Here is a 24,499-nt window from a genome sequence, read left to right as displayed (position 1 = left end):
AAGAAAAAGATTGATCTGTACTTGTAAGGGACAGAAGATTAGCGCGGAAAAAAGTCCTGCGTCTGAGCAGGTAGCACTTAAAGTGGAAGAAAAAGGTTTTCACATTATAAGCATCTGTTTGTATTTGTGTTCATTGGTTTCCATTATTTGTGTAAGTCTCTAGGGATGACAGTGATGACGGTGGAGTGAGAAAAATGCAAGAACGGGTGGGAGCAAAGGGCTGTCGGGTGTGGAAGGAGAAAAGAGGGAGGGTCACATGAGCACTGAGAAGTAGCTCCTGAGGCTGGGCTCACAATGAAGTGAAAAGACAAGATCACCCTTAAAACTTGGAACACAAGCCAGGGCGACGAGACCTGTCTCCTCCAGCCTTCTGAATGCTCCCCAGCATTTCACTGTGTCCTGTGGCAGTAACATGAACGCAGAAACGTGGACACCCCAGGGCGAGGGAGGGATGGAGGGATACACTTACTGTGAATAAGAGTGGGGAAGGACAATTCTATTGAAATATTGACAATCCAGATTCTGATTTATGAGCAAAGTCTCAACACCTCTACTCACCTAAAAATGACAGTGGTGAGAGGTACAGGTAACAGGGAAGGAAGGAGTTGTCTTGTATTGGGTAAGAGTTTGTGGGCTTAAGACAGATATATATACAGATACAGATAAGGAATATGATTTTTCTCTAGAATACCTGACCTTCCGGGGCAACTTTTAGCTGATTTAGCATAAACGGCATCTGTGTCACCTGGGAACTTGTTAGCAATGCAGAATCTTGGGCCCCACCTGAGATCTACCGACTCACACTCTGCATTTCAACAAGATACCCCAGTGAATTGTATGCATATTAACACCTTAAGAACGTGGCTTTCAAAAATGCCTTGGCCCTGACCTCGCCTCCCCAGAGATTCTGACTTAGTTGGTTTTTAATTGTTTATGATTCTAATATGTGACGGAATTTGAGAACCACAGCCCTGGCAGCATATGACCGGTAGTGATTAGAACAAAACATGGCAAGTTCAGTGATAAAATGGGCGTCCAGGAAGTACTGTTGGAAACAGGAAGGAGAGGGGCCAGCTGGGCTTGGGGCTCAGCGGAGCTTCCTAGGGGAGGTGATAATGTTGGAGGCACTCTTAAAGGAGCAGCAGGTGTGAGCTCACACTGCAGAGGGAGAATTAGCAGGACTTCCCAATTAATTAGATGTGGAAGCCCAAGGAGGAAGGCAGAAGTTCAAAGAGTCAAGAGATTTCAAGATCGGACAGTCAGCAGAGTGAAGACGTCACTAATGTTGGCACAGAAAACGGAAAGATACATGTTTGCTTGTCAAGAGGGGACAGGAAGAGTATTTGATTTTATTTGAAATCCACTTAGGTTATTTTGGCTTATGTAAACTTAATAGAAAAGTAAGGGGGAAGCATCATCATCTCACATTTGCAGAGAACCCCTGCCAGCTTTACATAACGTAGCAATTCCTTGATGATGATTCATATATAGTCTAAGATTAAGTTCAAGAGGAAGAAAAGAGGTAGATGTAGATTAGATTTTGAAGATGTGGGCACTCATTAATACAAAGATGAATATATTTAAAACCTCAGACCTTTTGCACAGTTTCAGGCAAAAGATTTGCACATGATCATTAAACAGCCCATAACAATGTTGAAATCCCTTGTCTCCTGCATTTTGTCCTTTACAATGTCCTCTGTGCTCTCCTTCCACACAATTTATACATAAGATGAGTCTGCGTTAGAAGGCTTTGAGATACTTCTATTTTTAGTAACATACCAAGAGATCGTTTTTATGAAATTTGACAAACTGTATTTTCATAGATATTTTCTGGAAGTTACCTTTTTGGAAGTTGATGATGGTTTTCTCTTGTGTTTTCCCAAAAAAAACAGATAATGCTGTGCTTTTTTAAACATCACGAAAGTCTGGATTCTATTTGAGGCTCTAACGTACAGGTCTTCCTAACATGCCTTTCTCTTGAGTCTTTAAAATTAATGTCTACCCAATTCAGCAAAGCCACTCGTCTCAGTATAATTAGCCAGTAATGTTTTAACGGCCCATAAAAATGAAAGTTGTCAGCCACACACACCTTTAAAATTAGGAATGAACAATTATTTTTTCCTATAATCACATGATCTGAGTTCAGTACACATGAAACAATATTATATTCATCTTGAAAGACCATTTAAAAGATGCCATCATTAAATATTGCTTTCTTGCATTCCAATTTTTTTTTCTGAAAAGAGGACAAGTTTAAGAGTAGAAACCTCCTGGTGCTAATTTGAAGGATGATTCAGAGATTCATTTTGCCACTGTCACTTCAAACTGCAGCAACAGATTAAAACATCATCACAGCTAGCATGTCCTGAGCCCTACTCCGTTCCAGACACTCTGCTCAGTGCTTCAGGCGCCTTATCTCATTGGATCCTCACAGCAATACTAATGCTGAAATATGATTTATAGCCCCGTTTTACAGAGGAGTAAACCAAGGCTCAGAGCACTCAAGTATTTCAGCCCAAGTGCCCAGCCTGCTAAACTTGGCAGTCAGCTTCTGTCTGATCTCATAACTGCTCTGTTGTGTTCCTTCTCCGGCATGTCCACTACTTCACAGAGCCATTGCAAGGCACAAATGAAAAAACATTCCCAGAACATGCTTTGGCATTCAGAGATTGCATGTGTCTCGATGCCACAAGTATCAGCTGGGAACCTGCTGTGTGAAACCCAAGGGTAGATAGGGAAAAAAAAAAAAAGTAAGACTGGTGTTAAAGAGCTACACAAATATGTTTGCATTATTATTATGCACATTCCTTTTACTTTTTCTGGAATACATCAGTGATATTTAAAATAGTTACATATGCGCATTTTAAAATTAGATATGCAATTAGCAGTCTTTTTGGTCATCGTGATGAAAATGTGTCTTTTCCTTTTATTTCCCTTGATAACCTCTAAACTTCTATTCTGGTTCAATGACCTGCAATAATCTTTTCTCCCTGAGTCAGGACAAGTGCCTTGGGCACATCTTTCTTCTTCATCATTTAAATTTAATGCTCAGCCATTTAACATTTTTATATTTCAATTGGTTAGTGTATTTAAGAGACCGTGCATGACTGGTTGAATGTACTTTTTAAAAATGTTTCAAAAAGTAACTTCCCAACTGCCAATATTGGCAGTAATCCTCATTGTGTTTGCACTGTCGCCAACTGATTTCCCTTTCTTAATGACAAAGGCTTCAATTTGCTATTTGATGCTAAGAAGATGTTCTGTGTGACAGCAGTTCCCTGAGTCTTAAACGTTCCCTCTCTGCACAGTTGCTCATGTGGAGAGCAGAAAGAACCGTTAGAATGTCTGACCTTGGTCATAAACCCAAAGGCAACTGTTCGATTGCCTGGTCACACAAGCAGAGTAAAATATAGAGAGGCAAAGAAGGACCCAATCCCAAATCCTCCAACTTCCAAGTCATTATGTCTGTGGGATTCTATATCCTCCTGCTTGTAATTCAATTTGTTGAACAAAATGGAGGGATCAAGGTGAATAAAAGAGAGTTAAGGATTCAGATCCTTTTTGTTCCCACTGAGCTATATTACCTCCATACTTCACAAACTGAACAGTTCTAGAGGTTGCTGGAAAGTTATACACACTCTATGTGCTCATTATAACAAATCCCCTCCAATCTATACTATAGACATTGCCAAGTATTTATTTACTGTTTACCTTAACTTGTTTGTACTATTATCAAACAATACAAATACTTGGTTTGCACCAGAATTTTTTGGTTTTTGTCGTATTGTGGGTCCACCATAGGAGATGGCAGTATAAATATGCAAAATGCCAACATCTCAGTTGACGTTTCTTTTCAAATCAAAATCCTTAATTATCGTTTTGACTAAACTTTATTCTAAAAATCAGATAAATAGCCCTGACTTATTGGTAATCAACGGTCAAAAGATACTTAAACCACTGATTTTTTTCCAACTCCACCGATTTGAATGACCTTAATTTAAATATGAGAAGCCAAGAATATATTGTGACCAGAATTATAAGTTTAACTTTTCGAAGGCCTTATCTCTCCCATCAAAATGAAAAGATGTCTTCCTTATGCTCTACCCTCTTTTATCAAAAATAAACAAGTTTTTTTGGTAGGGAATCTGCCTTTGATAGCCTTCATCAAATTTAGACATTATGTCTAGATGTTAATGTGTCATTGGAATCTAAAGAAAGCATCTTTTGTTGTGTAGATGTAGACTGCTAGTAGCAAATTCCACCTTCCTATAAGCTTTTATGTTGTCAATTATTAAAATGACCATGTAATATAATCCTCATGAGCATGCTAAATATATCAATATTCTTTGCAAACCTATCTTTCCATCTGGAATTAAAGAAGAGGTTGAAAGAAAGTACAGAACTCCCCTAAAGACAAAAAGATTTTTTTCTTATTCCTATTTTTTTTTTTTTTAGATTTTATTTATTTATTTGACAGAGATAGAGACAGCCAACGAGAGAGGGAACACAAGCAGGGGGAGTGGGAGAGGAAGAAGCAGGCTCATAGCAGAGGAGCCTGATGTGGGGCTTGATCCCATAACGCCCGGATCACACCCTGAGCCGAAGGCAGACGCTTAACCGCTGTGCCACCCAGGCGCCCCTTTTATTCCTATTTTGATAAATAAGTAGAAGGAATAGATATTCTCAAAGGTCAATGTGAGGAATCAAATTTGAAATTACGTGATCTGGAATAAAAAAGAAAAGCAGCAAGCATGCCAAAATATTTCACCAGGAAAAGAGTTACAGTTTCTTCCAGTTTTCCATTCACGGAGAACACGTACACACAAGAAAAAAGGGACATCTTAAAAGATTAAAATGTATAGATGTGTGAAATATATGAATAAATATTTGAGGTGAATTGGTATGTTTCAGAAGACCCGAGGGCAGTAATAGGGACACAACAAAAAAGCCTGAAATATCACTCTGGATGTGGGATTTAATGGTGACTAGAGGACACTGAGATTGAAGTTAAGAAGGCAATTGAAGAAGTTATCTCAGCTCGGACGTTTTCGAATAGGTTTGGAGAGAAAATGCTTTACATTCATTCGACAATTATGCACTAGAGAGTGCTAAGTTAATAGCCAAGGAGGCTGCCTGTGTCTGCGCCCCAACTACACTGTGACCACCCGGGTAATATTGGGCAAGTTATTTAACCTCCCTGCCCCCCATTTCTTCAACTATTACCTGAGGGAGTAAGAAAGTTATTGAGGTGAGGATTTAATAAGTTAATACACAGAAAGGGCTTAGAATGGGGTCTGGCATATCATACTCACAAAGGGAAGACCACCTAAGCAGGGGAGGCTCCCTGCAATGAGGTGTGCCCTCAAAGAACGTGAACAGTGAAGAGAAGGAGGAGCCAAAGGTGCCCAGGGGATTATTCCCCTAATGTTCAGTCTCCTTCCATGAAGTCAAGTGTGAGGGACCAGAAGGCGGTGCCAAGTAGCTAAGGCAGCTGCAGATGTGACTCATAACGGCAATTCAGAGAACGACGCGTATATAAAAATACGAAGTCTTCCTTATTATCCCAACCAAACTAAAAATAAAATGTGCACTACACTTCACGTTGTTGGATGGTCCTGGTAACTTTTGTAGATCCTCCTATTAAGGCAATTTATTATCTCATTTTAAAACATCATCACATTACACCACAGTTTGGAGTTAGTATTATTTAAATGGCTGTGAAATGCTAAGAGTCTAATTAGGTCTCATTATTTTTTTACTTCAATACAAACTTGAATGCATCCAACAATGCAAAAAATGACTATTGCACTTAGGGTATGCTCATGTTTTAAGTTGGAATAATCACAATTAAGCTGTTAGGTTGGAATTAATATCATAATCTCCTTATATTATTGAACCAAAGTTTTACTGAGGGAAAAATCATTCTTGACTTAATTTCTTACCCTGAATGCTTCACCTTTTTAAGAGTGAAATAATTAATTCTTTGTTTAAAGTTCAACTTTGACCTTCCATATATCGAGTAGTGTTTTATATTGGGTCCCAGGGCTCCTTTTTCAATTAGTACTTTAGATACCGAATTTGAATCTTCACATACTTATGTCTATGTAAACTCTGCAGGATGCTAGACGACATGTTTGATCCATCTTCGTATCCTTAAAAGTACTTGGCACAGATCTGCACCTTGGAAACAGCCAAATATTACTTGAATTAAGCTCCAATGACTAAAGAGATAAAAACCTGCCCTGTCATCTAGAAGTGTTCCCCAGTTTATTGTTGTGCATAGTTTGATATGGATATCACTGATAGTGTTTAGTGTCATTAGGTTGACAAGTGAAAATCTGAAGTCTTTAAAGTTCAAGGATATATTAGGTAGTAAACATATAAACCAAATTTATTATGTCTTTCCATGGAAGCTACCTCTGGAAATTTTACATCAAAATGACACAAATATTTTATGATACAATAGGAAAAAGCTCAAGCTACCTTAGTGCAAACCAGAGAAACTGAAGACAACACAGTTGTATGTGCATAAACAAGAAAGATAAAAAGAGAATATACAGCAAATAATGTCATATCATAAAGGTTCGTCCTTTAAGACTTTTACAAATGAAAACCATACAACATTTAGGGTCTCAGTTTAAGGAAGTTTGAAGCAAAATGGGAAAAAGTGAGAGTTGGCCAATAGAAAGCACATTTTTCTTAAAATTCCTAGGAAGCTACGTTGTATAGACGATTCAAGTGTGTGGTAAAAAAGAAGTCATTTAAGACCTGAAAATGTTGATTGCAATGATTCACACACAAAAAATCAACTATGGAGAAAAATGTGATAATACAGGGAGAGAAAAATTCTATATAATGACTAATTCTTTCCTTTACCAACTATATATTCTCCCAATCAACATATTTTGAGTTCTCAGAGGGAAAATAATCATTTCTGGAAAATAATCTCATCTTAACTCTTTCTACCATTTATTTATATACAAGTACAATTCAGAAGAGAAACAGGAAAGAGAAGATGCCAAAAAATTCTGCTTTAACATACAGTTATGCAAAATTTTACATGCTTTATTGTTTTCTTTCCACAAATTCTAAAGCATAAGATTCTGGCTCATTTCCTTACTTAATCTGTAGCCTAGAGCTACTTCCCCCAACCCCCACCCCCACTCCCACCCCCAATGAGGGCAAATACCACTTGGAAAGCAAACTTCCCCTTTAAAAATCAAGCAAAGCAGAATGGACTATAAAAATTACCTTCTTATTCTATTGTTTTTTTTCTCCACTTTTATTGAGAAATAATTGACATACATCACTATGTAAGTTTAAGATGTAAGGTGTGATGGCTTGATTTACATATATTGTGAAATGATTATTGCGACATTAGGTTCGGCTAGCATCCATCTTCTCATATAGATACAATAAAAAGGAAAAAATTCTCTTTGTAATGAGACGATTTATATCTTGAGTGTTCTATCCATCTTCCCAACTATGGGTATTATGTAAAAATAATAAAAAGGGAGGGGGCTCTTTACCTTGTGCAAAAGCTCTGATCTCGGTGATCACCCATTCACCTGCCTCTTAAAGGAAAATGCTTTTTTTTTTTTAAGATTTTATTTATTTATTTGACAGAGAGTGAGACAGCCAGCAAGAGAGGGAACACAAGCAGGGGGAATGGGAGAGGAAGAAGCAGGCTCCCAGCAGAGCAGGGAGCCTGACGAGGGGCTGGATTCCAGGACCCTGGGATCATGCCCTGAGCCGAAGGCAGAGGCTTAAGGACTGAACCACCCAGTCACCCCAAGGAAAATGCTTTTAAAAACAAATCAAGAAAATTAAGTGACTTGGTCAAACTTGAATGGCAGTATTTTATTCCATTTTATCTCCCTTTCAACAGTCCAGACATCACTTACTAGAGTTTTAAAATGATAATGCTTGACTCAGAACTTTACTATAATGGCAAACCATCAGGTAATTTCTAAGGAAAGGGGGAGTGCAGGATGGGGAGAGACAGAATAGAAAATACAACACAAAAGAAATCACTCCCTGGTTGGCAAAGGGTATTCAGAAAATTTGTAATGAGATAAAGAGCAACGATAATGTTTTCTTACACTTCTATCAAGTGCTACGATTTATGAAGCGCACTTGCTTACAAATGACTGCACAAGCACACTTCCAGTTGAGCAGGACTAAATCCTTTTGGGTGTGAGAAAACAGTCCCAGAGGGGTTAAGAGACCAGTGTCACTACCACCAGAGTGGCAAAGCTGGAGCTGGAGTCTAGCTTTTTTGATGTGCTTGAGTCTAATATTCTTGCCTTACACCACATTATTAAGATATTAGAGTAGCAGAAGGTATTTTAGACATGGTGCGCAAGTGAAATAATAGCATAAATGCTTAGGAGTTGGAGCTCTATGAGAAGAGTCCTCAAATTCATGGCACTAACTCACTATGAGAATACTTTCCCCAGCCTAGCCATCCAGATCGTACACATTTCTCTTCACCGAAATTGTTTCATGGGTCCCTTGCAGGAAGGAAGGAAGGAAGGAAGGAAGGAAGGAAGGAAGGAAGGAAGGAAGGAAGGAAGGGAGGAAGGAAGGAAAGAGGGAAGGGAGGGAGGAAGAAAGGAAGGGAAGAAGAAAAGAAAAAGAAAAACTGTTCAAATCATAAATTTATAAACTCATCCCAAGCAAAAAAAACTAATAAATGAATGAGCTCATAATTTTCCCTCCTAGGATCACTCATCAGAACTTCATGAGTAGGTTACAGAATTCCCCGTAGTCATCATTTATTGAGTACATACAGGATGACTGAGATTTAAGAATTTGAACAAGAAATAGTCCCTCTCTCAAGCAAACTACTTGTTTTATAAAGATATAACTTTAACTTTTTAGATCCTAAGAGTCAATATAAGAATATTTTATCCAATATATTTTTTACTTCTGAAGAAAAACACATTTTGGGAAAAGTCCATTTTAGCTAGTGAAACACTTTTTTAAAAATTTCTGCCATTTGAGTCATCATGTCTCAAATGTCTACATTTATCTGTTAATATTTTCTTCCAAAGAGTGTGTGTTAGAGTGAAAGTCGAAATAAGGGGAGGGGCACAGGGAGCATATGTGTAGGTATGTGTGGGCATGTGTCCTTAGATATGGCAATTACTAAAGAGATGACACCGTAAGGCAAAAAGGTAGGATTGTTACCGGTGAGTTATAGTGCCTTACTAAATCAACTTTTGACTGGGTATCTGGCTCTCAGCTTGATTTACCACTGGCTTTTTGAAAATGAAAATGTTAGACTAAGCAGGAGCTGAGACTAATGTCGTAGTCTGCCAAAGACCTTGGACTTCCAGAGTCAAGCTAAAGGCAGTAAACAATGCCTTTTTGGGGAAATAACTTCATGCAGTGAATAAACCAAAAGGCAGTTGTTTAATTGATAAATCCCAAATGAACAATAACATCTATTACAGTTTGTATCATTTGTGCCAATAGAATTTACAAATAACTTAACCTGGGTCTAATATAATAAATACAATGGATCCAGAAACGTTTCTAATCATCGTGGGGAGTCCTGTTTGGCACTATGCTCTGGTGTGAATTAGCATAGACATTGGGGTCAGGCAGATCTTAGTATCCTTCCTGGCCATGCCCGGAAATTTAGATAAGTTACCTAACCTCCCAGACCTCAGTTTCTCCGGGAAAAAAAAAATGGAGGAAATAAAGGTTAGCTCTTAGAGTCATGAGGATTAACTGACCTAACACACAGCACTTTCTTGCAGTACATGACACATAGTAAGTGCTCACCAAAGGTGAGTGTTCTCCACTGTTCCCTGGGATTCTTGAAGGACCACGTTCAGTTTCAGTCCACCTTGAATTCCAAAGATAAGGAACTACTGCCTTAGTTTCCCATGGCTGCTGAATTTGCTGAAACAAATTACCATGCACTTAGTGGCTTAAAACAGTACAAACTTATTATCTTACCATTCTGAAGGTCAGAAGTCTGAAATGGATTTCACTGGGCTAAAATCAAAGTGTCTGCAAGATGTCCTTCTGGGGGCTCTAGGAAAGGATCCGTTTCCTTGACTTTCTTGGCTTCTAGAGTCTGCCTGTGTTCCTTGGTTCACAGCCTACCATTTTCAAATCTCTATCTCTGTCTCTGTCTCTCTCTGTCTCTCACTCATACACAAACACACACACACACACACACACACATACTCTGACCTCTGCTCCATCATCACATTTCCATCTGACTCCAACTTTCCCCTACCTCTTTCCCTTATAAGGACCCTGGTGATTACATTAGGCTCGCCTGGCAAATCTAGGGTCATCTTTCTGTCTAAAAACCTTTATCTTCATCACATCCGTAAAGTCCTTTTTGCCAGGTAAGGTAACTTACTCGCTAGTTCCAGAAATTAGGACATAGACATCTTTGGGAGAGCTATTATTCTGCCTACCACAACTATTATAGCACTGAAATTTTGTTCATTTTATAGTTACTCTGGTACTTTTGACATTAAATTCAAGGCATTGAGTGTAAAAGATAAATGTCAAGGGAATTAATAAATTTCTCCTGAGTTTAGATTTAAAATTCTTTTGCTTTTATCACTTTGTCAGAAATTCTCCTCCACATAACACAAGGTCTGTTTTAATGGTTATTAAGTCTAACAAAAGATAAAAGATTGAATTGAGTGGGGTCATGTGGAATCTCTGCAAATGCAGAATCTGTATGGTATTATTTGAATGTATTTTAAAAGTTACAAGGTACGCAAATGAGAAAAAAGAATGGAAGGAGAGAAAGATGATAGACTACAGATAGATAGACAGACACATAGATAGACAGAATTCAATCAGTGGTTCTCAGTGGAGGCAATTTGTCCCCCAGTGGACATTTGACAACATCTGGAGACATTTTTGGTTGTCACAACTTGAAAAATCCTGTAGGTATTTAGTGGGGAGGGGCCAGGAATGCTGCTAAACATCCTATAATGCATAGGATAAGTCCCACTACAAAGAGTTACTCAGCCCAAAATGTCAATAGTGCCGAGGTTGAAAATCCTGAATTAGATAGATCTTTGTAATTCAGCACTTAAAATATTGTTTGGGGGGCGCCTGGGTGGCTCAGTCAGTTAAGCATCCGACTGTTGGTTTTGGCTCAGGTCATGATCTCAGGGTCATGAGATCGAGCCCTGAGTCAGGCTCCGCACTCAGTGAGGAGTCTGCGTCTCTCGCACTCTCCCTCTCTCTCTCTCTGCCCCTCCCCCCTAGAAAATAAATAATTGAATTAATTGAAATATTGTTTGGTACAGAGTAATCCTTAAGTGAATGTTCATAGACCCGAAGGGAAATATTCAGAGATAATATGTGTGTTGTGGTTAACAGAATACACTGTGGAGCAGATCATCTGGATTCAAATGCTACTTCTGTTGGTTGAATCATGCTAAGAAATTACTTAACTCTTACCTTGACTCAGTTTCCTCATCAGTTAAGAGGAAATATGAAGAGTGTCATGATGAGTAACAATTTATATAATCTATGTAATGAGTTTAGCACATTTCCTGGCCCATAGAATAGGCTTAATAGATGTCTGCTATTATTTTTTCCCCAAATCCCAGCCAGACTGGTTGCCAAGTTGATGAATCATATAAGAGAATGCTTTAAAGATAAAGTGTTTCCACTGTTATAAAAATCAAATTATTTATATTGTATAGAAGAATATAATTTTTCAGGTCATTACAGAGGGCAACATAGTATACTTGAAAAAGAACATGGGATATGGAGTCAGTTTGATCCTAAGTTTTGTTAAAGAGAAAGAGATTTTCTAGGTTCTTTTCGAGGCCATTTAATGTACTAAGAGAAGGTCCTAACCAACTAGAACAAAATTCATGAATTCCATTTATAAATACAGTCACCAAAAATTATTGGTGCCAGACTAAGGGCTGCAGGTCATGCTCCCACTCCCATTGTCTTCTTGATTTTACAGTAGAAATTGGCTCTTCCTCCCACCGAAACCTACTTGGTGGGGTATTCCTAAAACCAAGGGAGAGATTTCACAGTCCTGGCTATTAAACACAGAAACAGAGTCCTGTGTGTATCTGAAGTCCTTTCTACAGCCTTGAGATTACACATCTGAAATCCTGGGGGAACAGTGGCAAGTTTGTGGGTTAAAGGTAAAAGCAGACTGGTTTTTGTCCATTTCCTTTTGAGGCAATAGTGTGATGAAGGGGAAGCCCCTTTTAGTTCCCAGGAGACTTCCCAGGCTTTGCCAGGGCAAGAAAGGGGTGGATGATCCCATAGACGGTACCTGTCAAAGACAAAGCAACCCTGTAGCCAGGACCACAGGAGCCAAGGGCAATGGAAGAGTCATAGTCAGACATCAGGGGGGGCGGTTTCTGATGACAATGAGGCAGGCAGGATGGAGCTACCCAGCTTTGACCTTGGAGAACGGAGATCATGTTTCCACCTGCCAAAAAGCACAGATGCCACTGAGGAAAGTAAAGGAGAGAGATGTTGTCTAGAAACCAGTGGGCCAGAGGGCAATATAAGGACTACTCTTGGCTCCAAAAGCCCCCAAATTTCCTTCTGACACAGGCAATGTGAATCTCTTTTCTTTATATACCCAAATGGTACCTTGGACTGGATCAGGGACAAAGGGAGAAAGCAAAAGCCAGAAAGACTGAGATTTATCTAAAAGAGTTATCTAAAAGGACTCTATTATTGAATCAGGTAGACGTTATTGGATTGCACTAAATTATTGACTCGATGTGCAACCTAATATTGAGTTCCTAATACTCAATGGGATTAGAGCTTAAGGGATAAACTATAAAAAAAAAAAAAAAAAGGAAGCTGCATCTTCCCTTGCACATCTGAGAGCAGTGTGCACAAATATGTGGCCGGCAACTCAAGGGGAGATGTGTTTCTATTTTAGCTGACTTTATTGCTTTTATTACCCCAGGCACATTCTCAAAGCCTCCTCTGATTTTCTCCCACACTGACCCTGGAAACCATGCCATGTGCTCATGCTGGATGCTCAGTCACTTTGCTCCCATCAGTAATGTTACCTTCTCCAAGAAGTCTTCAGAAACTCTCAAAGGGCTGCGTGTTCCCTGATTTCCCCTTGTCCAATTTACAAGTGGCTTCTATGCCATTCTCCAGCTTTTTACTTACCTTATTATTCCTAATACTTAATAAGAGTACTCAAGTTTCTAATTTCTGCTTTTATTCTGAGTCAGTACTTCCAGCCTAAAATGCAAGTTTGCAGAAGGCAAGTGTGATTTTTTTTTTATTCACCATCTCATGCAGCTCTGCAGGCCCATACATGTTTTTAAATGGTCTTGGTTCATAAAGTTAAATTAGTTTTATTATGGAGCAATGTTTCTGTGAAATGGAGCATTTTCCATTCATTATCTCTTGGTTTCTGCAACAGAAGGGTTGCAGAAATATAGCACAATAACTCTTGAAGCTTCTTCACCCTTGACAGGTGACTCCTGTTCCAAGACTCAGTGGACTTATAATGGTTAGTGTATTTGCTGTGTTTATAACTTGTCTACTCTCTTCAACAAACCCAGTACAAGTTGCCTTTATTATTGTATTAAGACTTCATTGGTTTTTAAAGAAGCATTTTTAGATCTGAGGCAATAACTTGGATTCCTCCCTCAGATTGCTTAGATTAGATCATGTGCCTAGTGTTTGGTAGTGATTGTTAAATGATCTGGCAACTTCAGGAATGTAGAATCTTGGTACATAGAGTTATACTAAAGTCAAACAAGACAGGAGATGGAGAACACTAAGATGTATTGACTGCTTTCTATGTGTCAGAAACCTTCACTGATTATTGATATTTTGTCCAATTTTATCTTTACAACATTCATTCATTCATTCTTTAAAATCATTCATTATTGAGGACCTATAATGGGCCAGTATGTCGGGTGCTGAGAATATAGAAATGAACCAGACATTTTGGGTGCCTTTCATCATGAAACTTCCAATGTAGCTATTTGCTGATTGAAACATGAAAACAAGTCATCAAAAAGATAGAATCCGTTGATGGCTAAGTTGGGAATAAATTGAGAATGTCTAGCAGAGGAATCTAACTTAGACTAGTAGCTTAGGGAAGACTTTCCTAAGGAGATAGAGATTACGCAGACCTGACATATGAGTGGGATCACCCGGGTGATCCAAGGGTGACTTTATGCCAAGGGTACCATATGCAGGGAGACCTAGATATGAAAGAGACTAACACATCCTTTAGAAACTACAATAAGCAGAGTATGCTGAAATGAGGAGTGTCAGGGAGAGAGCGGTGGCTGAGGAGGCTAGCAAAGGGGCAGAGACTATGGTGGACTTTGGAGGCTGTGTTAAGGAGTGAAGATGGGCACTTTTATCCTAAGAGTAAAGAGAAAACCCTGGAGGATTTAATTAGAAGAGAATGGCATCCTCAGGGTTAGTGTTGTTACTGTTTAAGTTAAAATAGACTGAGAGGAAGCAAGACAGACTGTGTGTTAGGAGGGCCTCATTGCAACAGATCAGGGAGAAATGGCGGTGACTTGGACCAGGGCGGTGGAAATGAAGATAAGTAGGTGAGTCGAGATAGATGTAAGAGGTAGAATTGACAGGAGTTTGGTGGCTTAATGAAGTGGATGATGGAGGCAGATGGGAGGGTCTATGATGATTCTGGTGGCCTTCACAGAGATGGGACATACAGAGGAGGAGCAGGTTTGAAGAGAAGGTGATGAAGTCAGTTGAGAAGTCCTGAGTGTAAGCTGTCCAAGAGACTCACCTGGAAATCAAATGCATCTTTGACTCTGGATCTCGAGAAAATGGTCTGCCCTGGGGTCATCTATAGATTTGGGCATCAAAGCAACACAGATAATATTTGAATACAGGAAAATAGAGAGATGAATTCATCGGAGGAGAACATGTGAAATGAGGAAAGACAAGGACCTAAGACATCGGCATAAGGGTGACCAACTTCTAAGGGACAAGTAGAGGATGAATAGCTGGCAAAGTTCATTATTCTGAGTTCTATCTTAGACATGACAGAATGAAACTAAGCTAATCTAATTAATTTAGCTAATTAGCAGGAAAGTCAGAATTCAGACCCAAATCTTTCCACTTTCTGAATACTCCAAGTTTATGATGCAAGAATGATTTATTGAAGCCTTTCTCTGAGTTAGGCCTCCTGAGAGGCATTTTATATATGTTATTTTATTAATTTTCAGAGCAACGTCCTCAAAAACTCAGTAATGTTATTATTTCTATCATAGAGATCAGAAAACTGAGACTTGGAGAGATTAACTAAGTTCCCTAAAGTTACACAGCTAGTACCTAGCATGCATTTCTACCCATCTCTCTCTTTTTTTTTAAGATCTTATGTTTTTTAAGTGATCTCTACACCCAATATGGGGCTCAAACTTACAACTCCGAGATCAAGAGTCGCATGCTCCACCAACTGAGCCAGCCAGGCACCCCTATGCCCATTTCTTTCCCTTACCCAAGTCTATGCTTTAACTATTGTGATTGTACTAATTAAGGCAGTGGTTCCCAAACTTCAAAACTCATCAGAATTACCTGGAGGGCTTCTTAAAACACAGATTGCTGGGGGCGCCTGGGTGGCTCGGTCTGTTAAGTGTCTGCCTTCAGCTCAGGTCATGATCCCAGCGCCCTGGGACTGAGCCCGCATTGGGCTCCCTGCTCAGCGGGGAGTCTGCTTCTCCATCTCCCTGTGCCCCTCTCCCTGCTCATTCTCTCTCTCTCTCTCTCTCAGGTAAATAAATAAAATCTTTAAAACACACATACAGATTGCTGGACAACACCCCTTGAGGTTTTGATTTTGGAGGTGGGTGGGGCCTGAGAATTTGCCCCATTTCTAACTAGTTCAACACACTGCCACAATAACATGCTGCCATCAGCGTTTTCATTTGTAAAGCAATGATCGGATATAAATTAGTTAACTTATACTAAATCATTAGCATTAAAATACAGCATATTAAAACATGTAACATAAAATTTTATTGAAAGATATTTTTATTTACCTAGACCTATAATCTCTAAAACAGAATCTACTTCTAATTTCTGCCACGTACTTCAAGCAAGGTTGAATATCTTCCTGGTATAAACTCTACCCAACAAACTCTTAACAGCCTTCACAATACTAAGAATATTCACTAGCACTATGTACCATGCATTGTGTAGAGAGATGTATGTATATATACAGATATACTTACGTATATACTGAATTCAGTGAAGCCTCAGTTTGTCCTAACTTGATTGTAGACTTTTCTTAAATTAACAGTCAATCTCATTAGCAAAAAAGGTGTTGTCTCTTTCTCTCTGCTATCACTAATGTTTCTCCACCTCAGTCCCATTCAGACACCTTTTCACAGCTGTTCTCTGACTGCCCTATGACATATCTGCTTGTCAACCTTTACTTTTTGCAAATGGCCACATACCATTTGCACTACATTCTATAAGCATACTCGCCATAATCTATTTTTTTTACCTCAGCAAAAAATCCCATAACCCCTTTCAGGCTGTTATGGGTCGTTCCCCAGGTGTGTCATGGAGGTAAGCTTTGGTTTAGACTCTCTTTTCTGTCTCAGGGATGCATATGCTTAGAAGACTCAGTTTGATTACTGACTCAGATAGTGACTCAGTGACACACAGGTAATGAATGGGAGGCGTAGGGCAGCATTAGCTCGTTTCATAAACCACTAAAAATCGGCACAATTAGTGTTATACCTTTGAACTGGAGTCAAAACCCAGTTGAGAGCTGGGACATAGAGCCGGTAAAAACAGCCTGGCACTGTTCTGGTGTGACCCTCCGCGGGGCCGTGTCTACAACCCCGAATCCCCGTCTTTATTTGTCAACGTGCTGCACTTGAAAATAGCAATAAATCAACAGAAAACAAAGACCACAAGCTCCTTCTGGAACAAAATGCTACAGGTACAGTAGTAAAAAGTCCTGCCAGCCCCAGATGAGATGTGACTTTCTGAGGAAAGTGGATAATTTTTACTTGATGTTGAATCGTTAAAAGTGAGCCAGATGATTAAACTTAATGGAACAGCCACATTAAACTGAAATTAGTAAAAACATGCCTCGGGCAGCCTACAACCTTTTATTTGTTGTTGTTTAACTTCTGCCTTTTACAGTGGCCATGATGAATGACATCACAAAAGAAAAAATCCAATTAAAATCTAAGTGCTCAATAAACCCCTAATGTCTGGCTGCCACCGCCACTTTCTCTAGCGCTGATGTCTTCTGTTTCCTCTTTTCCCCAAGAAGAGAGAAAAGAACTGGCCCCAGGGGTGTTCAGCGGAAGGAGAAAGAAAACACAAAGGCTCCTGGAGGTTTCTACTCTCTGCACTCAGACACAGGCACTGCACTGCAAGGGGGATGAGGTTAAATTGTTTTATTATCAGACAGCGCCTGGGTAAAGAGATGCATTTTCCCACCAGTTTTCAAATATTGATAAATCAGAATTGGGATCTGGAGAGCAATTCTGTTCATACTCTTAGTTGGTGTCTCCACTGCCCTTTCATACCGTCTCGGGTGTTTGTTCTATAAGTCATCCAAATGGTCTCTCCTGACAGCGAAAAATAAGTTTCTGATTACTCTCACTTGAATAAATCTTGTGACCAGATGTGGTATTCACCTACGAAGTGTGCAACAATTACACATTGAGAGTGATGAGAGAACCAGCCAAGGGAAGTCTACAATCTAGTAGAAGGCAGAATATCATACATCACATGGCAAGACAGCAATTGCCACCCAGTACAAGAATACTAGCTTTTTTTTTTTTTTTTAAGATTTTATTTATTTATTCGACAGAGATAGAGACAGCCAGCGAGAGAGGGAACACAAGCAGGGGGAGTGGGAGAGGAAGAAGGCAGGCTCCCAGCAGAGGAGCCTGATGTGGGGCTCGATCCCATAATGCCGGGATCACGCCCTGAGCCGAAGGCAGACGCTTAACCGCTGTGCCACCCAGGCGCCCCTAGAATACTAGCTTTTGATGACAGATTTTGCCTTAGAGATGCCATGTGTTCGTAAAATTGGGTTTTCAAAGTCCTTACCACAAAGTTCTCAAAGTCAAAATAAGAGCCAAAACATGCTTATTATGAATGAGGAGCTAACAGGAATGATATTCTTAAAATGTGCTTTTACTGCATGTTTACACAGGAGTTAATATAGTATTTGTACATAGTCTCTAATTAAATCTTCCTAAGCGCCTTGTCCCGTGGTTCTATTATCCTCATTTTATCGATAAGGATCTTGGCTCAGGGAGGTTAATTGACTCTGCTATGATCTTACACAGGGTGAGTGAGAGAGAATGAACACAGCTCCTATTTGGGACTCTGGTGCGGTGCCCCCCACACTCTGCCAGGTTTGCTAACCATGGCTGCCCGGAAGCCGGATCCAATGGGCAGTGATATTGATTTCATTACTCATGAGTTAATGAAATAGCTTTTTAAGAGCTCTCTTCAGTCATTAGAATTTGACGATGGAGAGTTAAACTTTCCCCAGTGGCTCTTTCCATGTAATCACGGTTTCAACATTTCCTTAGCATATCACATTACACAAATCATGGAGTCCTCTTTTGTTTTACATTTCTTATTGCGTTTGTCTCACTTCTAAGCAATTCCCTCCCTGTTCCCATTTATCTTCCATTATTTCTGCCAAATTGCTTTCAAGGCTACTAATTGTATGAATAATATTCTCTTCCTCAAACTCTGCTATTAACTAGCATTAGCTCTGTGGTGTTGGACACAGTTTCCCGATCTCTAAAAACAGGGAGGTTGCACCAAGAATCTATAGGGCCTCTTCTTGTGCTCAAGTTCTCATCTTCTGACTTTCACAAAAGATGTATGATTTCGAAAATACCACATAAACCGGAGCCTTGGTTTTCTTGACTCTGTGATGATGGATTCAGTTAGCTCATGGTCCCTAAAGTGTGTTTCTTGGAAAACTGTCCTGGGGAATGCCAACATCCAAAAAGGATTCTTCACACAAGAATGCTCAGAAAAGCTAGATTAAATAAAATCAAGAACAGTTTTGAACTGTAGGCATTCACTGCCTTTAATATGTTAATGTACACTGGCTGATGCCCAAGAAAAAGACAGAAGGTGAAGTATTTACCAAACTTATGGGAGCAGACAACCCCTTTCCTCAGCATTTTGTATAAATGATGGTCCATGAGATACACTTTCAGAAAGGCTGGATTCGCTTATTTTAAAAGTCCCTTTTTGGCTTGAGAGTCTGTTTTCAGATGTGCTTGAAGGCTACTTCAAGCATTTCATGTAGTATTAATCAACAGGACACGGAGCTGGCTTACCCGTTGCTATTGTTGCCATTCTTGTTGTAACGTGGCCCATACTCTGTTTAGACAGAGCTGAAATAAGGTTTAAGGACTAGCTACCTTCCCAATAAACTATCTCCTCTGTATGTAGCTGATACTTATAACTAGGATTTTAAAATAGTTCTCCTCAATTTTCATTTCTGCAAATTTGTGAGTAGGATTAGCTTATCTGAAGACCTAGAAAAAATACTTTCTAAACTTTTTCTGAGGTGGGAAAAAGGGAACCAAGGACACAACAGGAACTCAATGCTCTAGAAATCATCTCTGAGATAGGCAACGTGGGCAAGTCATCAAAGTTAGAATCATTATCTTCCACCTCAATGGTATATTAGTGTTCTCTTAATTCAACCTTTAACCCAGACACATTTCACTGACAATCTTATCAGAGTCTCTGCTTGATTACCTTCAGGAGCAGGGAACCCACTACTTCATAATGCAGACTATTCCATTTTAGTCTGGCTCCACTTTTTAGAAGACCCTCACCTATATTAAATGAAATTCTGAGTAGTAAATATTCTTGTTCTAAATGACCTTGTAAATTGCCTAGTCAAGGGATTTTCAAGGCACTGTTCATGACAACACTTATGAGTTTCTCAAATGCTTTGAGTTGAATTTCATAAGTAATTAAATAAATATCACATCTTTCCAGTAAAGTGATTATAAACTCCATCATATAAGATTCAGGGAAACTGGGTGGTTCCCTAAATTCACCAAAGATAGGAACATATAGAGGTAGAATATACTCAGGTCTCTGTTTCAAAACCCAAACTCCTTTTCTCAATAGCATATTGCTTCTCTTTTATGTCCAGATACATAAAATTGAGGAGGAGAGTGTATTTGTAAAATCTGAATGCTGTCATGAAAACAGGAAAATAGTGAAAATAGTTTCATTCCAACAAGGCTAAAATGTCCTTGGGCATCTTGCTATTACTCTGGCCTTTAGAATTCCCTTCTCCAAAACAACGATTACTGCATTTTCTATAAGCTCTGTTCATTTTGGAAATTTCTGTGATTGTAAGGAAACATACTCATTAATGAATGGCATTACTATTGAGGATTTAAGTAAACAGTGAGAAAAAAACAAAAAAACAAAAATAAAAACCCTAAACCTGCATCCCTCAGAAAGGATTGAATGAAAGTTGACATAGCAAGCATCATAAAGACAAACAGTTTAGAATCACATGCTTGACTTTTACTTTCTTTAATTTTTTTTTTCTACACTAGTTACATTCAGACCAGGATAGAGGAGATGGATCACTTAAATATATCCTTTCAGGAGATGGAGCAGGAGATCTCTTCATTATCAATGAAAACACAGGGGATATACAAGCCACCAAGAGGCTGGACAGGGAAGAAAAACCTGTTTACATCCTTCGAGCTCAAGCTATAAATAGAAGGACAGGGAGGCCCGTGGAGCCCGAATCCGAATTCATCATCAAGATCCATGACATCAATGACAATGAACCAATATTTACCAAGGATGTTTACACAGCCACTGTTCCCGAAATGTCTGATGTTGGTGAGTGAGATGTGATTTCAACCACACAATGTTTCTCCTCTAATACATCAACTGAATAAAGGATCCTATGAGTGAAATTTACTGAGTTGAGTGAATTTAGATGCTAACTTCTAAAACTATCCTATTTCAAATACTCCCTTTATGACCTTTTTGTAAGTGAACCTGCGTTTCCTAATATTACTCTAGTCTCATTTTATCACTATCTTTAAGAAAACAGCAATTCCTCTAATGATGAAGGGATGGAAAATGGCAGACAAGAACAGGAAGAAGAAAGAGACATAACTTCATCTACTTCCTCCCCCCCCCCCCCCCCAGGTGCTCACTCTGGTCCTCTGGCTGAGAGACAGCAGCCCTCTCCTCCTCTTTTAGCATATATTGGTACTGGGCCTGAGGTGAGGATCTCCCCAGTGTAAAACAAAAGCCTGAATCTACAATCCGGACTGAAGAGTAATGGCATTTGCTTTAATTAACTATGTATTTGGGAAAGAGACCCAAAGAAAACTTAAAAAAAAAAATCCATAAACAATGTGCAGATGATGATGTCTGGGGGATATATCCTTTCCTAAGTGATGGAAATTAAACAATCTTCATGACATTAATGTGGTGAATTAAGGTTTTGTGCATAATTCTACTACCGATTTTAAAGTTAATAACTATGGCTTTAATTTGCTTAAATTGGAAGAAGGTTAACAGAATTTAAATTTTAAAAAATCCTACTGACATCTCTCTCAGCCACATTAAAGTTACTTCATGGGAGACAGTGACAAATTTTAAGCTACTTGTATAAAGGGTTATTTTTATTTTCATTCAGTGTCAACTTCAGAAGGGCTAAATTACATCATAATAACTTTTCTATAATCCTGTGAGTCAGATATCAGAGGCATTTTAGGTCACAGTTCCAACACTTGGAAAAACCTAATCCATTGTAAACCCTCTAAATCTTTCCATCAAGAAGTTGCTCATCTCATTACTTAAAGCCACTCTGTTTTGTAGAAAAAACACAAACCATCAGCAAAGCAAAAGAGAGGGATTAGAATTCTTTTAAAAGGAAGATTTGTTAGGAAAAAAGTATTTTTCCTCTATGTGGTAAAAGGCAGGAAGAATTAATGAAGCACCTCTCATCGTCAGCACCACCCAGTAAAACAGTTTCCAGAAAACAAAACTTGATGTGCAAGGTGTCACTGCACAACTATAGGGGGTGCCATTCACTTTCGAAGCCATTATAGAATTAATATGTATTACAAATATTTGGCGGTACCTAGAAGTAACATGTCTTGAGGAAGGGATGGCTTTCCCATTTGCACACAGGCACAATTATGTTCATATTAACCATTATCATAAATTAACATGTCATTATGATGACACAAATAGGCATCTGAAAGAAATTACATCATGATTGTGAGACAGCAGCAGGGTGGTATAAAAGGGCTTTGGTATCAAACAGACCTGAGTTTGAAACTCTACTAATAAGCAGCAACTTGATGTCTCTGATCTTTCAGTTCCATACAAAAATAATAAAGGTCAACACCTAAGGATTATCATGAGGATGAAATGAGAAAACAAGTGTAGAGCCCCCAGTATAATATCTGGCAACTAACAGGTGCGCAAAACATCCAGATACTCACATTCTAAACGCATTCGGATTGTGTATTGGTGTCAAATAAGAATGTGGGTGTTTGTTGACTTCTGCTATTAGCTCTTGCTCTAAAATCATATAATGCTCTCATTCTCCCCACCTTCCTTCCCATAGTACAAGGATGGGCGCTCTATCTCATGCATCAACATGCTACATCCAGAGCATCTAACCCTAACACAGTACAATGTATTTGTTCAACAAACAAGATCGTTAGTTATTACAAAAGCAATGTAAAACTTCTAATATTCCCTGAATGTAACTTCCCTGTCCTTTCTATGGACCAGAGACCTCTAACAATTATGCTTACTGTTTATCTGATATGAATATCAAAAGTCAGCCATGAGATAATCTTCATCAGAGGGTCTTACACTTTTCGGAAGTCACAGATCCCTTTGAGAATCAGATAAAAATCTATGGATCTTCTCTTCAATGAAATAGACATGTAAGCATATACATTAAAATTTGTGTGGAATTTCATGGGGGTTAGGAATACTTTGAAGGTTATTAGGTGATTGTGGTCCTTAAAACAAGAATGCTGATCTAAAATATCATAGCTTTCTTTGTGCATTTAATTATTATTTTTTTTAATTACAGGTTCCAGATGTGAATGCTTTGGTGTTTTAATTAATTCTTTAATCCAACACTACCTCTTTTAATGTTCAAGGTCTTTCAACCTCTTAGAATTATCAGGTAGATTTATTATTTAGGGTGCTTTAATTGCAAGTAACACAAAACCCAATTCAAACTAGTTTAAACAGATAAAAGTATGTATTGACTTAAGTCATACTTAAGTCAAAAGTAAAGTGGGCTTTAGACATGGTTTGATTTGGGTTCAATTATTTCTCTGAAATTTTCTGTCCTATTCAGCTTTGTCCTCAGGCTGGCATCTCTGAGGTCATAAAACAGCTGCTGCTATTGACAGGCCCTAGATCAGCACATTACAATCCAGGAGAAAGAGCACCTATGACACAGAATTCCCAACAAAATCACAAGTAGCTTCCTGATTGGAGAACCCCAAAACTAATCCCTATAGACAAAGTAATGCAAGATGCTGACTGAGTTAGGTCCAGATAACTTCCAAGGATGACCCTACCAAAAATCCAATCAAATCTCATCCTTTGGAGAGTGACTGGAATTGGCTCCACCCAAGGTCATGACCATCCCCATGCTTCTCTTTAACCTAACCCTTACAACATTTTAAAATGTTGATCACACTCCTTCAGAGTGAGAAATCCAAGGCTATTTAACCTACTACTGTCCTGAAGTTCTCCACTCCCTTGCCATGATAGTTCTGTACAAAAGTAAGATCATGCTTTCTCTTTCTGTGTGTGGGTCAAGGATCCATACGGATCTTCAATTTATTTTCAATTCATGTTTCTGTCATTACAGGCACATTTGTTGTCCAAGTCACTGCAACTGATGCTGATGATCCAACTTATGGGAACAGTGCTAAAGTTGTGTATAGTATCCTACAGGGGCAGCCCTATTTTTCAGTTGAATCAGAAACAGGTTAGAATTCCTTTTTGATCTTCTTTTTACAATCTGTAATTTTAATTGACATGTTCAGCTGAGCTGGCATATTTTTTAATAAAAACAATCAGTGTAATTGAATTTTCTTAGATTCACCTGCCAAATACCAGCAATATACTTGTAAACACGAGATCCATATCATTTCAATCAAGAAGTCTGACAACGGATGTTTTGTCCATTATGTTTATATAGGGTAGATTCAGAAAAACTTCTACAATGTTATTTTTTCTTCCAGTTTGGGGTGAAGTTAAAGACCAATACCTCCTGATAGCCATTAGGGCTATTTACAAATATGCCAATTCTTCTTTTTCTAGTTATTTGGTATCTCTTTCCCCTGCTCTGAAGCTAGATATAGCCAGGAGATTTGTTTGGGCCAGTAAATGTGGCAGTGATTCAAGTCACCTCCAAGCAGAACTTTTAGACCTGGTGCACGATCCACATTCCTCTCCTTCTGCCACAGAGATCACGGATGGA

The 24,499-nt window shown here is 38.9% G+C and overlaps 1 protein-coding gene across 2 annotated transcripts in view; it reads left to right on the top strand.

The window, feature by feature from the left end:
- Window positions 1–24,499, top strand: part of CDH6 (cadherin 6) — a 120,347-nt gene that overhangs the window by 73,182 nt on the left and 22,666 nt on the right. For both annotated transcript variants that reach the window (XM_008692676.1, XM_040630524.1), the window contains exons 3-4: window positions 20,565–20,859; window positions 23,885–24,004. In XM_008692676.1, coding sequence (XP_008690898.1) covers window positions 20,565–20,859; window positions 23,885–24,004 — 415 coding nt within the window. The remainder of the gene's footprint in view (window positions 1–20,564; window positions 20,860–23,884; window positions 24,005–24,499) is intronic.

The sequence above is a fragment of the Ursus maritimus genome, unplaced genomic scaffold (genome assembly GCF_017311325.1).
Source record: "Ursus maritimus isolate PB19 unplaced genomic scaffold, ASM1731132v1 scaffold_15, whole genome shotgun sequence".
NCBI classification, from domain to species: domain Eukaryota; kingdom Metazoa; phylum Chordata; class Mammalia; order Carnivora; family Ursidae; genus Ursus; species Ursus maritimus.
The sequence above is the reverse complement of the archived record's forward strand: the minus strand, read 5'-3'. Positions and strand labels throughout refer to the sequence as shown.